Here is a 17421-nt window from a genome sequence, read left to right on the forward strand (position 1 = left end):
AGAGAGAAGGTACCAGTGAGCAGATCTTGGAATGTGGGAGTCACAGTGACTTTCTCAGACCCTGTTCAGTAGCTGCCTGCAGAGTCCTCTTAGAACTTCTTTTTGTCTTGAACCCTACATCAGGTTCACTGATAGACTCATAGGCCTGATAAGAACAGGAACAAGGACAGAAGCTGATAGACAGGGGAGATAGGATGGCACAAGTAAATTATGCTTGTTCGTGTTACATCCTTAGAAGTAATGTCTATTTTCCATTGTTTTGTCTCATATGACATTCAGTGAAAATATCCCTTTATCAACATTCCCATTTATACTCCTTTAAAAAAAATTAAAAGTTAGTGGCACAAGGGAATGGATATAAAGCTGTGGAAGTGAATTTTTTTCTTCTCTCTCTCATTAAAGGTTTTCCAATGTGCAGACCCTTCGTTTCTTGCATCTCTGTGTGTGAGCACCTAGCCCAGTGCTGGTGCTGGTACTGTTTTCCTTGGCTGGGAAACAGAGCTCTGGATACGAAACAGAGCTATGGATGGGAGCCTTCAAGGAACCTGGGCTCCTATAGCCCATTTCCTCGCCGTGTAGACAACAGCACTGAGCCCCATTGAGGGAGAAGCTGGCTGAAGCCCCTGGGATCTGATTCCAGGGTCTTTGATTCCCAAGTTGTGCATTTCCCCGGCAGGCAGCCTCTGAGCCAACTGTCAGGCCAGGCTCCATCTGTGACCCTGGACACTGTTTGCTCTGAGCCTCAGTTTCCTTAATGGCACATTAAGCAAGTTGGACTAGAGCACCTTTGAGGTTCTTTCCATTTGAAAAGTTCTTTAAGGTTATAATTCTTCATCTAGAATACAAAATTCCCAGTTTGACATAATCCCTGTTTATTTATCCAGGGTTATAGCATTATGCACCAAAAAAAAAAAAAATACTGTCTTTAAAAAAAAAGAGAGAGTCTTTGCAAAATAACTACAGTGCCCAAAATTTGAAGTTTTCAAAAAAGGAGGGAGTGAATAGTTCAGTGTTGAAAGCAAGAATCTGATACCAGCAGCACAAAAAAAAAAAAAAATGACACTGATATTCTTTAAAAATTCCAACCATACAATGTGATTTTATATTTCCTTTTTCTATTTAAAAGAAAATAACACAAGCTTGAAAAGCAGTAAATATGTAAAAAGAAAATTTGTCAACTGATATTGGAAGATCTGACCTAGGTCACACATAAATCTCTCAGACAAGAGCTTCAGGGCAAGCCATAATTTCAGAGAGTAAAACGAGAAAATGAAAGCTATCGCTGGTGTCTTCTCTAAGTTACATAGGTGGAAGCATTTCAGTTTTCTGATTGTGCCTCTGAATATAATGTAAAGGGCTGGTAGCAAGGTCTGTTTTCCCATTGTGTGTAAAAAGAACCTCTACAGGGAAAAAAGCAGAAGGGAAGCCACAGTAATAGCTTTTTATCACCAGTACCATTGACTAAATAGTTGAGGCCCCGCACACAAACTTTTTATTGTCAATTTCTTTTCCAGCATCATTTTCCCAAGTCATATGTCTTATTATAGGAGTTTTTCTAATTACCAACTATGTGGTCTTTGCAAAGAAATACACAATAAACATCAATATAATAACAGAAAGACCTAACTGGTACTTGAAACTCCCTTTTTTAAATAAAGTCATTCTTCCCTTTTAAAAACACTTACAGGTCTGTCTTACATATGAGAACGAGGCATAACTGTACCCTGTTAAGCTGGCCTTAAACCTTGGATCTAACAGCTGACAAAAGAAAGCTGGGCCCAGAAGAGGGGAAAGGTTTGTCGAATTAGTGAATCAAAATACTACTGGTTCTAAAGACTCTTTAGCAAAGTACATGTATGGAACAATTATTGTTCTGTTCATTGTCTCTAATTACTAGTTAGGCATAGGAACCGCTCAACACAAGTAAAATGCAGAAGCAGGAATGTGGACTTGGACACGTTAGTTATAAACAGCATTTCATATGTTGCAAGGGGCAGGCAATACGTCAACCCTAACAATATTATTGTGTTCCTCTGAACTCTGCTCCACAGCCAGGCATTTGGAAGGCAGACCCAGAATAAAGATAGTTGTTCACAAAGCTAACATTTTATATTGAGTACCCTTAGTACCACTTTTAATGTGCTATAAAACTAGAGGCTTCACTTTTTCATGAACTGTGTGCAAAAGCAGAGGCAATGACTGGAGGTTGACTTTGTTTGAATCTGTTTTATGGTTGCTGCGCCCATACAATAATGTGATCTTGAAAAAGGTAAACAACAAAGAGTTTAACAGTGAAAAATATGCCTAATATAAATACAGTCGAGTGCATGGCAGTTCAGAATTTGAAAAATATGACTGTGGCGTTAAATTTTCTGGTGGAATTAACAGAGGAACAGAATACAGCCTTTAAGGCAATATATCTGAGGCTGGAAAAGGAGACAATACATCTAACTCTATGGTCTGTGTGGCATTCCTATAAAGAAAGCACAGTAGCTTTATTTAATTGAGAAAATGAATCAATTACAATGATGTTACATCATCAAATTCTGTGATATCGAAGATATAAGTCACTGCATTGTATAATAGTGTTAAAAAGTAATTGAGTATCTTAAGCATTTGGAATCAATTTCAGGTACTGGCACTGCTACCTTAATACAAAATTTATGAAGATGATTTCATATAATATGTTGCTATCAGAACTACATAATAAAACCTGGTAACAACATCTCTCTTTAAAAACCTGGGCAAAGCAGGATAGTTATAGGATCATAAAAAAGACTTTGGTATTGCTGTTTCCTTGTAGCAAAGAACAAGTGTTAAAATAGTACAATTACAAGTTCTCTTTAAGTTACTCTTTTAACAGGCAGAATAGGATAAGGAGAAGTCCTTCCGGAAGATCCCAGTTCTCTCCTCTCAATTCTTTTGGTTCACACAGCTTATGTTACCAGGGACAATGTCTCACAATCCATGCCTAAACTCATGTCCAAACATGTCTGCAAATTTTTGCTGCATGTTTTCCCTCAGAGAATGTTGGAATGTTCTCCTGACTCTTGGAAACTTGTGAAAATTTTGATACCAAAAATAGATTTCTAAGGCTGGGGTTGTGGCTCAGTGGTAGAGCTATTGCCTCGCATGTGTGGGGCACTGGGTTCTATCCTCAGCACCACATAAATAAATAAAATAAAGGTTCTGTGTTCATCTACTACTAAAAATTTGTTTAAAAAAATTTTAAATAGATTTCTAATTCTTTGTTCACTACAAATAACTGTACCGTTGAAGCAGATTTATCTTACTAAGACTCTGGGAGTGGAGGGAATACCTATGTATGCTTGGGAAAAAATAAACAAAAGCAAACATCATGGGTGTCTTGTATCAAGGGAGAAGTTACCTGAGTTTTTCAAGGTTTTTTAAAAGGTGGTGTGGCTTATTACTAAGTTCTTTGACTGCCCTGGAGTGGTGGAAAACAGCTCTGCCTGCCCTTCTAGTGTAAATCTTTACCTGCAGAGCCCTGTCTGGAAGTCTCCTTGACTGAAGGAACCAGGAGGAGCAGTAATTGAGGACAGCACTAAGCAGGAACCATCAGCATAGAACCAGACGGCCTGAGACAGAGGCTTCTGGAAGGAGGCCATGAGTGGGCAGTTGAAAAAGCACCTTTTAAAACTCTCAAACACTAGGTGGAAGGGTCTGCTGATCAGCCAGGTGAATGCAAAAGAAATGTGTAAACACAGCTGCTGCCCTCAAAAAGCTTACAATGTACACACCAAGACTGAGCATTTACCAGCTCTACCATGCCAAGTATACAAATGTGTAAATCCACTGGTATTTTAATAATGTGGTAATTGTGAGCAGGTGTAATGTAGATACTCGAGAGAAAGCACTGGAGAAGCCCCAGCACCACCTAGCCTGGGTCTGAGACCAGGCTAACATCCTCTGGGAAGCCCTATTTTCCTGTCATAGATTAGAGATGGCCATCCCTGTGTACCTCAGGATGGTCATGCCAATCAAATGAGAGTCTGTATGAAAAGAACTTTTTAAAGTATTATTAAAAACATATTAGGGACTATTACTATTTTCCCTACACTTTATCCACTGGTTGGAACTCATGTATCCCAGAAAATAGTCGATCCATCAATAGTAGTATTTGCTTCCTAAAAATTTCCTTCTTAGGGAATTTAGTCACTGGGACTCCATTTTCACCAAGTTTGAAATAACTGTAGACATGCAGGGGCGCTGAATTATTTAATATTTTAATCACTGAGTTGATGCTGTGTTAATCTTGTCACATTCTGGTAACTTTCTAAGAGACCTGGTGTTCAGTGTGAACAGCCTGCCCTCAGAATGTCAATTAGGAACAGCTCTCTGATTGGACTCAGCTTTTACTCCTGAGAAAGTGTCAGAGTTGCATGAATTTGATTGTCCCAGAGAGCCTTGCTGCCCTGGAAACAGGCTGAAGGAAAAGGTGGAGTTTCTACCCCACTCCCAAGTTAGAAGCAAATACTTCAACCACATAATTAAAGTTTTCTTCACAAAATAGGGGATTGTGAGCAGACACTGGCAGGAATCCAAAATTCTAATTTCTGACTATGATTTAATTTCAATTTTAAATAAATCGGTTTTTAATTTAAAAAGAGTGAGCTTCATAACATTAGCAATGATTGCAACATTAAGCCCAGTGTTCACAATCTAGCAATATAAAACATTATTTATATCTGAATCGTAAACAGCCTTTTGAAATGGATTATGGTTTTTCTCCCTATTCTAATACAACCTGGAGGGTACTAAAAAGTGTTGTGTGAAATTAACATTCTGCTGACTTTCGCCTATAAATGAGAAGCGAGCTATTAACATTTGTGTATTTTCATTATGTAAATTGTGTTAACACATGCCCACAAATTGCCACCAGCAATGCAATAATTTTCTCTCAGTGATCATAATGTGTCCAAGTGAGTCATTTTGATTATGACATGCTAATTACATATTGCCTTTTTTCAGATTCAGAAAAACCAGGGATCTTTAATGGTAAGCTTTATGAGTTCAGAAAAAAATTCACTTTTCTTTTTCCTGATGGCTGCTTCCTTTGCATGCTTGAATGCCTTGTTTTAAACTTAGCAAATTGCATTTTGAAGAAAATGCAAACCTTTAACTGCCTGTATTAGATTAGGTACCATTAGAAATAATAGAACATCCTGAGCATCAATGTTTTTATAAGAGTTTGCTGTTGTTGATTAATCTTGCTATATTTTATTGCATTAATGATTTTTTCTTTCCACTCCACTGTAAAGATATTGCACGGAGGCTAATACTTTTCCTTCTCTTCTTTTCCATTGCAGCCTCTCCAGCTTCTGCAGTGCATTGTTGATGAGGTGAGGCATCGTCTTATGTGCTTTCACTCCTAAAGTCATTCCTAATGGTGTGGAAAGCTTATATTTTGTTTCCTAATGAAGCACAATGCCCAACATCCTCGGAGCAAGTTGTGTTGTATGCTCTGAGCTGTGTTACGTGAACTGGCCTCGTCCTGAGTCCTGTTCTCCTGATTCTGGCCAAGAATCCCTGCAAAGACAGACTGTCCCACAGGCTGGTCCTCAGGGGTGTCAGAGGCCCTAAAGACAAAACACGATGATATTAATTGATCCTCTCCCTGGCCAGATGGGGATGGAGCTGGAAATTAAAGTCGTTTCATTTTTTCTATAGTAGACATCTAAAGTCACTCCATAGGCTAGGGTCAGAGTTGGATGGCCAACAAGCTGGGTAAAATGTGCCTTCCTTTATCTACTCGGAGCATATCAGGGTGAAAAGAGGTTCAAAAGCTTTAGGTCAACAGCTCAGCATTAGTTTCCTAATTAGGCCCTCCTCGAGCACACACCGCTAACTTCATGCATGTTCTAGAAACTAGCTGTCTCACAGTTTAAGTGATCTCACCTCAATCATCCTTTTCCCTCAGAGTTCCACGATCCCTTCCATGCCTTCATGGAACTCATCTACCTGCATTTCTTTCTCAACTTTTTCAACTTCTTATTCTGACTTTAAATTCCTTCTTGTACAGAAGCAGTGTCAGAGTACATACACAACGCTCTCAGGAAAGAAACTTCACATTTTTACAAACTGCTTTTTTGGGCTTGGGCTTGCCTACCAGCAATTGTTTATTTTTTAAACTTTAATTTTCTAATATTTGGAACACTTGTATATAGAGAGGGAAAGCAATAAATGATTCAGAGAGGAAAGTTTAAAAGGAAAAAAACAAACCGTAATTCATAGTTATTCCTCTCAATTAAACATCTGCATAACCAGTTATGAGATTTGGGAGAAAAAATAAAGATCCTCCTAGGAAAAAGACAAAAACACACACATATCACAATAATAGTAAGAATGGGGCTCTAACATCCTTAATGGTTGCATCAGTCAGTCCATATATCCCCTGCAAGCCATAAACCATGTTGGTGCAAAAATGAAGGCATCGTCCTGAAACAAATGGAGACGCCATTATCTCAGATATCAGACAGACCTCCTGGATCTAATAGCTCATCAATATCTCCTGTCATCTTAGATTCCAAAAGCCTCCTATCCCCATCAGAATCCTCCTAATTAAACTGATTTTCCTGAGGTCTCCCTCCAGTTGTGCTTGGGGAAATGCCCAGGGAAACTTGGCCCACCCACCTCAGTGCACAGCCTGCTGCACTTCCCAGGCCCTGCTGTTCTTGCTTTGCCGGGCTCCTGGGCCGCAGAAGATTCAGGTACAGATACTCCTCAGCAGTAATACGTATATTGCTGGAGAGTTAATTTGAAGGTTTTCTGGATCAGATAGATATTTTCATTCCATATTTATAGTAGCAGTGGTTGCTGTAAATTTGAAATATTTTACTTATTTAATTTGGGCAAAATCATGAGACTTGAAATTATTATAGGGTGATGTTCTGTGAAGCAGTAGTCTGTCACTTCAATGGTATGTTTTTCTTTATAGCATTTCTTCTTCATTCAAGAGAAAAAATACATAAAATCATATCCTCATTTATTCCAAAACCATTTTAGAATATATTCTTTATGGAAACCTGGAAAATCGACTTTGTCTTGACTAAATGCAAGTTGATCTTTGAACTGAGCTGATATTTTGCAGTTAAGAGTATTGGGGAAGATTAAGCCTAAGTAACCTGTGGTAGCAAGGTGCCTGATGGCATCAGAGAAGAGGCTGGTGGGGAGCTGTACGTAGCTGTGCTTGTCCTGTGTATGTGTCAGGTTTCTCCTTGCTGTGATGCAGTGTTCCTCATAGAGTGGTCCAAGAACTAACTGGCTTAGATCCTTAAAGACGCAGAATCCTGGGCCCTGATTACTGAGTAATCTGGAGACGATGCCCAGAAGCTGCTAATTTCATAGGTAACTCTGCATTTTAATGTTTGAGAATCTCTTATAGAGTGACTTTGTAAGGTTAAACCTGCCCATGTAGGTCCCATGGGACAAGTAGCTATCAAGAGATCCGACTTTTAGTGCTTCTATTTATGAATGAATTCCAGCCAGGAATTAAGCCAGTTGCTCCTTGGGTATGGGTATCAGAAACTGGTACTGTTTCCAGTTAGAGAAAAGTCATGTCAAAAAATGCTACCTCTAAGGGAGGCCAATTCAAACAAAGTGAGTTTATTTGGAATCATGTGCAAAATAGCTATAGCAGAGCCCAGCTTAACATACTTTATTATATTGTGCATTTGGCTTGACCTTCTGTCATGGCAAAGAGTGAAGAAGCAGTAAAACAAGACCAGGGTGCACAGGAGCCAGAATGGCCAGAAGTGAAAGATAGAGCCAGCCTGAGAGTCAAGGGGTAGAACTGTGGGACGGAGCCAGAATTAGCCACCATGTGGCCAAATAGAAGACCCCCAAAACTAAACAAAGGAATAAGAGTCATGAACATGAAACTTGGACCACAGATCAGGAACTGGAAGGGTAACCAAGGCAACAGAAGAACACAGGCTCCAGTTAGAAATCTGGGTGATCCAGTTTAGCTTTGGTGGTGGAGTTTCTCTGACTTAGAGCTGGCTTGCTCAGTATATGAGTGATGTCCTCAAGATACCACCTGGCGCCCCAGAGTTGTTCTCTCCACAGAACTTCTTACCTTAAGACCTTTATGTGACCAGGTGCTCCCCAATTCCTGCTTGCCTTGCCTTGGAAACTGCTGTGGCTCATTGTAAGTAATGTGTCTCTGTGTACCTGACACCTTATCTTTGGGATTAAGGTGGCCCCTATTGTCTAGATAATTTCTTACTTTAAGCTCTGACATCTATGAGAAAAATTGCATTTTTTGAAAGAAATGTGTTTCTAAAATGTGTTTGTTCTTGGCAACCTATTGACAGATGTGGTGAATATCATTTAACCTTTTCTCAGTGATTCAGGTCCTTGTTTTGAACATGGTACTGAACTAAATTTTGATGTATTGATGCCCTCTAGGGCTATAAAATTGTGTGGGGCCTACTTTGTTCTTTCACTGAATTTTACCAACCATTTTGCTTGTGCATCTGGCCTTGACACCCAGTGATGTTTTGGGGCCTCTGAAGTGCAGAGAGCTCTGTGCCCCAGGCTAAAGAGCCTTCTGCGCTGTGCTACTCTGCTTGGTGCTTTTCTGGTGTCCTCTCTTGTGATTGCCTCTGTTTTCTATGGTCACTCCTCATTCTTGTCAGTGCCTGTCTACCTGCTACCCCAGCAAACCAACCATGTATGTTCCATCTTTACACTCCTAAGAGTGACCCTAGCCACACTTAAAGGCTCCAAATGAGGGACGTAGAGGCTACAGATTCACCTTAAGCTCTCTCCAGGCCTGGGCTCCCAGCATGGCTGGGAGCAGAGGGCTGGCCATGCTGGTGTTGGAGCAGGTGGGAATACATCAGTAATGTCTGAGTCACCAATTCCCAAGCTGTCTGGAGTCAGCTGATGGGGGCTACCAGTGGATTGAGGTACTGAGAACTACAAAGATGCAAGTGGCATCTCACCCATGAGTCTGCCCCTAGGTAATCCACAGCCTTGGCGAGGAGATAGATATAGAAAGGTAGAAGGATGGTTCAGTATGGGATGAATACCATAGAACCTAGGACTGAGGTGGATTAGGAGAGTTGACATTTAAACTCAGTCTTAAAAGACAAAGAGGAATTTCCTAGGTTAGGAAAGAAAACAGGTAAATGCCAAGCAGAAGGGCCTGAAACTATCTTGTGAATCATTTTTGAGTTCACAGATGTGTTTCAGAACATTCAGGTTGTCTAAAATATGACAATCAGAGAAATAGGTTATTATTCTGAGTATAGATATGTTTCAGGTATATTATAGCTAAAAATAAATTCCTACTTGGCATCTGTAGGTGCTCAACAGAACAATCAACAAATCCCTGATTTATACTTCTGTTTCTTTATTCATTTTACCATAAAATGTGAATTTGTTTAAGTAATGTTTTATACCTGATAAGAAGTAGCTACTCAAAAGTGTTAGCTTCTTAGCCCTGCAAGATTTGTAGAACATTAAAGTAATTCTGGGGCTGGGGATGTGGCTCAAGCGGTAGCGCGCTCGCCAGGCATGCGTGCGGCCCGGGTTCGATCCTCAACACCACATACCAACAAAGATGTTGTGTCCGCCGAGAACTAAAAAATAAATATTAAAAATTCTCTCTCTCTCTCTCTCTCTCTCTCTCTCTCTCTCTCTCTCTCTCTCCTCTCTCACTCTCTCTTAAAAAAAAAAAACATTTAAAAAAAAAAAAAGTAATTCTGAAGTAGCACAAACTGTAGTGGTTGGTAACAGCCTGTAATTGAGAAGAGCCAGATATAGTGGCGAATGCCTGTTATTCCAGTGACTCAGGAGACTGAGGCAAGATGATCACAAGTTTGAGGCCATCTTGGGCAATGTAGCAAGACTCTCAGCAACTCAGTGAGACCCTGTCTCAAAATAAAAAATAAAAAGGATTGGGGAATGTAGATCAGTGGTAAAGCACCCCAGGGTTCAATCCCCAGAACCAAAAAAAAGGGAAAAAAGATCTCAAAAATTGAACTGGGGTTGTGGCTCAGCAGTAAAGCACTCGCCTCGCACATGCAAGACCCTGGGTTCAATCCTCAGCACCACATAAAAATAAATAAGTGAAATAAAGGTATTGTGTCCAACTACATCTAAAAATATATATATATTTAAAAAAATCTCAAAATTAGCAGCTTTATCTTCTACTTCAGAAACTAGAAGAAGAATAAAAGACTGAACCCAAGGCAAGCAGGAGAATGAAAATAATAAAAGATTACAGCAGATATAAGTGAAATAGAGAAGAGAAAATCAGTGACACCAAAAGTCGGTTCTTTGATATTTTAGTCTGCTTTTTCATCACTGTGACCAAAAGACCTAACATGAATTTTAAAGGAGGAAAAGTGTATTTGGCGCTCACCATTTCAAAGGTGTTAGTTCATTGCTTTGGGCCCTAGGCGAGAAAGAACATCATGGTAGAATAATGTAGAGGAGAAAAGCAGCTCAGAACATGGCACCAGGTAACACAGAGAGCTTTACCCCAAAGGCACACCCCCAATGACCTTTCTCCTCCAGCTGTACCCTACCTGCCTACAGCTATTACCCACTTAATCCATATCAGTAGATTAAACCAATGATTAGGAGTATCTCTCGTGTAAAGTAATCATTTTGCCTCTGAACATTCTTGCATTGTCTTACACATGAGCTTTTGGGGGATACCTCATAGCTAAACCACAACATTTGAAAAGATCAACAAAATGACAAGCTCATAGCTAGAATGACAGTGAGGTAGGACACTAGTGTCTACAGTCAGCAATGAAAGAGGACACATTACTACCAACTTTGCAGAAATAAAAAGGATTATGAGGGAATACTGTGAAAAATGTAGGCCACCAAATTAGATAACTTAGCTGAAATGGACAAATTCCTAGAAAGACACAAATACCAATACTAACTTACGAAGAATCTAAATAAACCTATAATAAGGAAAGATATATTTAAAAAAAAAAAAAACTCCCACAGGGGAAAGCTCAAGACCATATCATTATATTGGTGATCCTACCAAATGGTTAATGAAGAATTAACAACATGTCTTCTCAAACTTTCCATATAAATGATGAGAGAACACTTCCTAATTTCTCCTTTGAAACCAGTATTATACTGATACCAAAACCAAATACTCACAAAAAATGAAAACTGCAGACCAATATCCCTTATCAATATAAATGCAAAAAACTTCAAGAAAATACCAGCAATATGAATTCAGCAAGACATTAAAAGAGCAGCACATCATAACCAAGTGAGATTTATCCCAGGAATATAAGGTTGGTCCAACATATGAAGATCAATCAGTATCATGTACCATATTAATGAAAGACAAAAATCAGGTGATCATCTCAACCGACACAGAAAAAACATTTGACAAAATCCAGTGTACCTTTTCATAATAAAGACATTCAACAAACTTGTTTAAAAAAATAACTTCTATAACCTGATAAGAAATATCTACCCAAACCTCACAGTTACATCATCCTTAATGGTGAAAGATCAAACGTTTTCCCCCAAAATCAGAGATAAGGATGCTCCTTCTTGCTACAGCTGCACATCATTGTCCTGGAGGTTCTGTGCAGGGCAGTTCATCAAGGAGAAAACAGGGCTGGGCTTGTGGATCAGTGGTAGAGGGCTTGCCTGGCATGGGTGAGGCCCTGGGTTGGATCCTCAGCACTGCATATGAATCAGTAAGTAAACAAAATAAAAAGATCCATTGACAATATTAACATATTTTTTTAAAAGAAGAAAACTTCCATTTTGAAAAGGAAGAAGTAAAACTATACTTGCAAATAATGTGATATTATATATAGAAAATCTTTTTTAAAAAAAATTAGAGCTAATAAACAAGTTCAGCAAAGTGCAGGATAAAACATCAAGATACAAAGCTCTCTTGTATTTCTGTACACCAGTAATCCAAAATGGCCAATACAGAAACAAAATTAAAAAAACAACTCAAGTTGCAATCATCAGAAAGAATTAAAGACTTAGGAATAAATTTAACAAGAGAATTTGTATACTGTAAACTACAAAACATCATTGAAAGAAATTAAAAACATAAATAAGTGGAAAGACAGTCTGTGCTCATGGAGTAGAAGACTTAATATTAAGATAGCAATACGCCCCCAACTCAGTAATACTTAAAAAGACAGATAAACCAATTTTAAAATGGGTGAAGAATTTGAATAGCATTACTTCAAAGAAGATATATAAATGTTGAATAAGCACATGAAAATATGTTCAACATCATTAATTAGAGAAATGTAAGTCAAAACCATGAGCAAATATTTCATACCCATTAGGAGGCTAAAATAGAAAAATGGAAAATAACTAGTGTTGGCAAGAATGTAGAGAAATGAAAACCCTCATAAATTACTGGTGGTAATGTAGAAATGATGCAGTTGCTATGAAGTGCAGTTTGGCAGGTCATCAAAAATTGGAACATAGGGCTGGGGGTATAGGTTAGTGGTACAACACTTGCTCACGTGCAAGGCCCTGGGTTCAATCCCAGCAGCACACACAAAAACATTTTTTTAATTAAACTTAAATTGAATTATCATTATATGACCCAGCAATTCCACTTCTAGAAATATATCTGAGAGAACTGAAAACACATGTCCACATAAAAACATGGATTTTCATAGCAGCATTATTCATTGTAGACAAAAGATAGAAACAGCCCAGAAGTTCATCAGCTGATAAACATGAAAATAAAGGTGGTATATCTACACTTTGGAATATTATTCAGTCATAAAGAGGAATAAAGAACTGAAAAATTCTATAACATAGATGTACCTTGAAAACATGCTACATGAAGGAAACCAAGCATAAAGAGACTTATGTAATATGAAATTTATTTACAGGCAAAGTTCACAGCAGGGAAATTCATAGAGATAGAAAATAGATTAGTTAGTAAACTAGTAAACAGAAAGTACATTGGAGGGGACAGGGGAATTAGAAGTGACTGTTACTGGTACTAGGTTTCTTTTCAGGATGATGGGAGTGACCTGGAACTGAGTTGTGTACTTTAAACGGGTGAATTTTATTTTATATAAAATATTTTTTAAGTTTAAAAAAAAAAGAGGAGAAGCAAGTTTCTCTATAATGGCCTCTATGCTTAGCTGCTGTGTTTAGGAAAAAAGATCTTATTTAGCTGGATGGGATGGGCCTCAGTAGGAAAAAAAAAAGAGAGAGAGAGAGAGAGAGAAGATAAATTTAACCCACAGTTCGTTTTATGACCAGCCCTGCTAGAAAATCCATTTTTAATTATTTTTAAGACTTTTTTATTAGCCAGGCATTCTGGTACTCACCTGTATCTCACCAGCTTGGGAGGCTGAAACAGGAGGAACATAAGTGCAAGGCCAGTCTCAACAACTTAGCAAGGCACTAAGCAACTTAGCAAGACCCTGTGTCAAATTAAAGAAGGGTTGGGGTTGGGGATGTGTCTCAGTGGTTAAGCACTCTAGGTTCAATCCCCAGTACGAAAAACAAAACTTTTTTATTGCTACATATTAATTATACAGAATAGTGGGTTTTGTTGTGGCATAGTTATACCTGCATATAACATAATTTAACCAGTTTCATTTCCCAATACTTCTTTTTATCCTTCCCTCCTCCTTTCCCCTGATCTCCTTACTCTACCCTAATGGTCTCCCTTCTATTTTCATGAGATCCTTTTTTTTCCTTTTTTTCCCTTTAGCTTCCACATATGAGAGAAAACATATAACACTTGTCTCTCTGAGCCTGACTTATTTCATTTAACATGATACTCTCCAGTGCCATCTATTTTCTTGCAAATAATGTAATTCTGTTCTTCTTTATGACTGAATAAAGCTCCATTGTGTATCTATACCACTTTTTTATCCATTCATCTATTGTTGGACACGAAGACTGATTCCATAATTTGGGTATTGTGAACTACGCTGCAGTAAACATGGGTATGCATGTATCTCTAAACTATACTATCTTTAATTATTTTGGACAGATACTAAGCAGTGGTGTAACCGATCATATGGTAGCTCAATTTTTAGTGTTTTGAAGCACCTCTTTTCTGATTTCATAGTGGATATAATAATTTACATTTCCACCAACAATGTGTAAATGATCCTTTTCCCCCACATCATCACCAGCATTTATTTTATTTATATGCTTGATAGTTGCTGTTCTGACTGGCTTAAGATGAAATCTCAGTGTAGTTTTTGTTTGTATTTCCCTAATGGCTAAAGATGTTGAACTTTTTTTTTTTTTTTTTTTGGGCCATTTGTACTCTTCTTTTGAAAAGTGTCTGTTTAACTCATTGGCCCACTTACTGAATTAAGTTTCTTTTTTAATGTTGAGTTTTTTGAGTTCTCTCTATGTTCTGTATATTAATTCTCTGTTGAAAGAGTGACTGGCGAAGATATTCTCCCATTCAGTAGACTATCTCTTCACGCTGTTGTTTCCTTTGCTATGCAGAAGCTCTTTAATTTGATGCCATCCCACTTACCGACTCTTGTATCATTTCCTAGGCTATCAGCTATAAACAGAATTACATTATTATCAGGAAGTTGGTGCCTATCCCTGTGTGTTGGAGTGTTTCCCCTGTTTTCTTCTGACAGGCTTAAATCTGTATTTTCATTATGTCAAGGAACATTCATTGAGCCCTTGTTGGGCCATGATCTTTACCGTGTGCTGGGATAGACCCCTGTGCTGGGTGACTGCATGATCTAGGGAGAGACAAATTCGTGAACTAAATTGACTTAGTATGATAAAAATTATAATAAAGCCATATAAACAGTACTGTGCTGATTTTGCCTGGCACTGGGCTGGAGCTTGGTAGGCTGGAAAAGGTGGGAAGATAACAAAAGCAACTTCAAAGAGGAGATGGTATGTGAGCTGAGCCATGGAGAATACTTAGGCATCTATGACATGAAAAGAGGAGAAGGTTGTTCCACAGAGGCAGGGGCACAACTGAACAGCAGGGAACAGCTGGAAAGACTCATGTGTGAGTGGCCTAAAGTGAGCTAGAAAACACCACAGGTGGGAGCGTCAAACGCTAGACCAAGAAGCTTGTTTTGTTTGGTTTACAGAGAAAATCTGTTCCCATCTCTATCTAAATCCTCTTTGCTCTCCCTCACTGAGGACCCAAGGCTGCCCCAGAACAAGTACTCCCCTTCTTGTTTCCTGTCCATCACTCAGCTGCCACCTTGTTTCCATTGTTCTGCCCCATCCTGTGGCGTTCTTATCAATCCCTCTTCTTAGCTACAGACTTTATGGGGAGGGCCAGCAGTTCCCTCACATTGAGCCACAGAGGTCCCCTTCTTAGAGCCACAGCTATTCCTGTCATTGTTACACTGAGTCTGTCTGCACAATGCACTGTGTTGGGTTTCATACACATTCCCAATGAACTCTAAGATAGGTCACCTATTCCTGAATGAAGGAGACTGTCCCCCAGATGTGATGAGTCTCTCTTGTGTTTTTATTATTATTATTATTATTATTATTATTATTATTACTTTTGCTTCTCTTTAAGAACAGGAGGAAAGAGAAAAGAAACAAGTTAAAGGTATACAAAAATTTTAATATAAATGTGCCTTGTATAATGTAAAGGTTGCATTTATCCAGCTTTATTGAGGTGTGATTTACAAATAGAAATTATATATATTTTAGTTGTACAACATGTTTTTGTTGGCTTTCATTTTTTGTGGTGCTGGGAATTGAACCCAGGGCCTTGTGCATGCGAGGCAAGCACTCTACCAACTGAGCTATATCACCAGCCTGTAACAAGTTTTGATGTACATATATTTTGTGAAATGATTGCCATCAGACAGGGTAACTCAGAAGATACTGGGCTGTGAAAATACACATGCTGTTGGGAGTGGGGTAAGAATAACTGCCTGATAATTCTTTCTTGGAATTAAAAAAGTACAAAAAGGTGGTATCACCCAACCCCAGAAGGAATAACTTGCTGTCTTTTTTCGGGAAGAATTTTACATTTTATCATAACCCTTGCTAGTAAGAATTAAAATGAACATCTCTCACCTTTCTGGCTGCCAGCATCATGAAAAGGTGGCCTGTTCCTTTCATGACACATAACTTGGGTGGCTTTAAGGAAAGGAGACCTGTTGGCCTGAGCCCACTAGTCCATGTGAATCTAGAGCCTCTGAACACACTGAATTGCTCTAATCTAACTCCTGTAAGCAGGTGGTGGGATTTCACGGTGTGTACAGCTTGCATGAGTTTGTGACTCGGGCCTTAGAAACTTGGTAAGTTAATACAAGTGATACGCACAGTAACCTGTCCTGCAGCAATCTTAACTAGACCTGTGTCTCACAGTATTGGGACTACATAATTGGAGGCTGAAAACTGATATTCCTCTTTTATGTAAGGCAGTCCTTAGAAATCTAATACCTCCTTTGAAAAGTCCAGTGTGTTTAAATTAATGCTGTTTGGCTGGCCTGAAGATAGAAAATAGGTTAGTATTAAGGCCAGGATTCCTTTAGTAATTACTTTTTTCTATTGGTAATAACTATTTCTTTAGAAATGACATTAACATTCTACCAAACCACAGCAGTAATCCAAAAGTTAATGTTCTGTTCATTTATAATTATATTTAATTCATATTTATGAGTTGTTGAGAGAGAGGAATAAGAAAGAAGTAAGTAAAAAAAAAATGTTACAGAAGAAACAATTTAAGAGAACATTTTTTCCTGATAGTCTGAAAGCTGTACATAGACTCTGAAAGATGGAAAACCTGATTTTTTAAAAAGTTACATAAAACCATATTTTCTTAGCTACTACTGCAAATCTGTATTTTTATTATTTTCTAGTGGCACTGATGAATTCAGTGGATAGACTTTCTTCATATCTTCTTTTTTACTAAACAAAATATTAACATAAATCTAAGTCAATTAGATTTGTGGGGCTTTTTAACCAGGAAAAATTCTGCATCTTTACATAGTCATTGAACAAGTAGCTTTGTGGCATTTCCTTTGAATCGTCCATGAAGCCTGATGTATTATTAATGAATTAATTTCTTCGTGGTAGAGGCCTGTGAATAGCGTCCTGTGAATGGGCAGTTGCCTGGTGGGGCCAGTTTTGGCTGCTGTCATTTAACATGTGTTGCTCTATTGTGAAGTCTTACCCAGCCATAGGACAATGCTCATTTAATCCACCATGATGGGACCTACACACCCTGAGCCCAAGCTGGATGCCAGGGTCAGTTACCCAGCCACCGGGGCTGGGACACCGCTCTGCTTCACTGTCGAGTTGCTGTAATCGTTTTGCCTGCCGTTAATTTTCCCTAAACCAGGGAAAATTCGTGTGCAAGCAGTGAAATGTTCTCAAAAGAGATTCCAAACTGGTCGGCTGGGGTTGTTGCCTCCATTCCAGAATGGAGGCAGCATTCCAGGGAGCGTAAGT

The 17421-nt window shown here is 38.6% G+C and overlaps 1 protein-coding gene and 1 non-coding gene across 7 annotated transcripts in view; one reads left to right on the forward strand and one right to left on the reverse strand.

The window, feature by feature from the left end:
- Positions 1–17421, forward strand: part of Map2k5 (mitogen-activated protein kinase kinase 5) — a 235694-nt gene that overhangs the window by 169436 nt on the left and 48837 nt on the right. For 4 of the 6 annotated variants that reach the window (XM_026408801.2, XM_026408803.2, XM_026408802.2 and 1 more), the window contains 2 exons: positions 4993–5019; positions 5331–5363. In XM_026408801.2, the coding sequence (XP_026264586.1) occupies positions 4993–5019; positions 5331–5363 (60 nt within the window). The remainder of the gene's footprint in view (positions 1–4992; positions 5020–5330; positions 5364–17421) is intronic. The other 2 variants (XM_077799532.1, XM_077799535.1) reach the window with 1 other exon arrangement.
- On the reverse strand, positions 15702–15774 carry Trnaa-cgc (transfer RNA alanine (anticodon CGC)). Its single transcript has one exon. It is a non-coding gene; the product is annotated as a tRNA-Ala (tRNA).

This window comes from Urocitellus parryii, chromosome 6 (genome assembly GCF_045843805.1).
Source record: "Urocitellus parryii isolate mUroPar1 chromosome 6, mUroPar1.hap1, whole genome shotgun sequence".
NCBI lineage: Eukaryota > Metazoa > Chordata > Mammalia > Rodentia > Sciuridae > Urocitellus > Urocitellus parryii.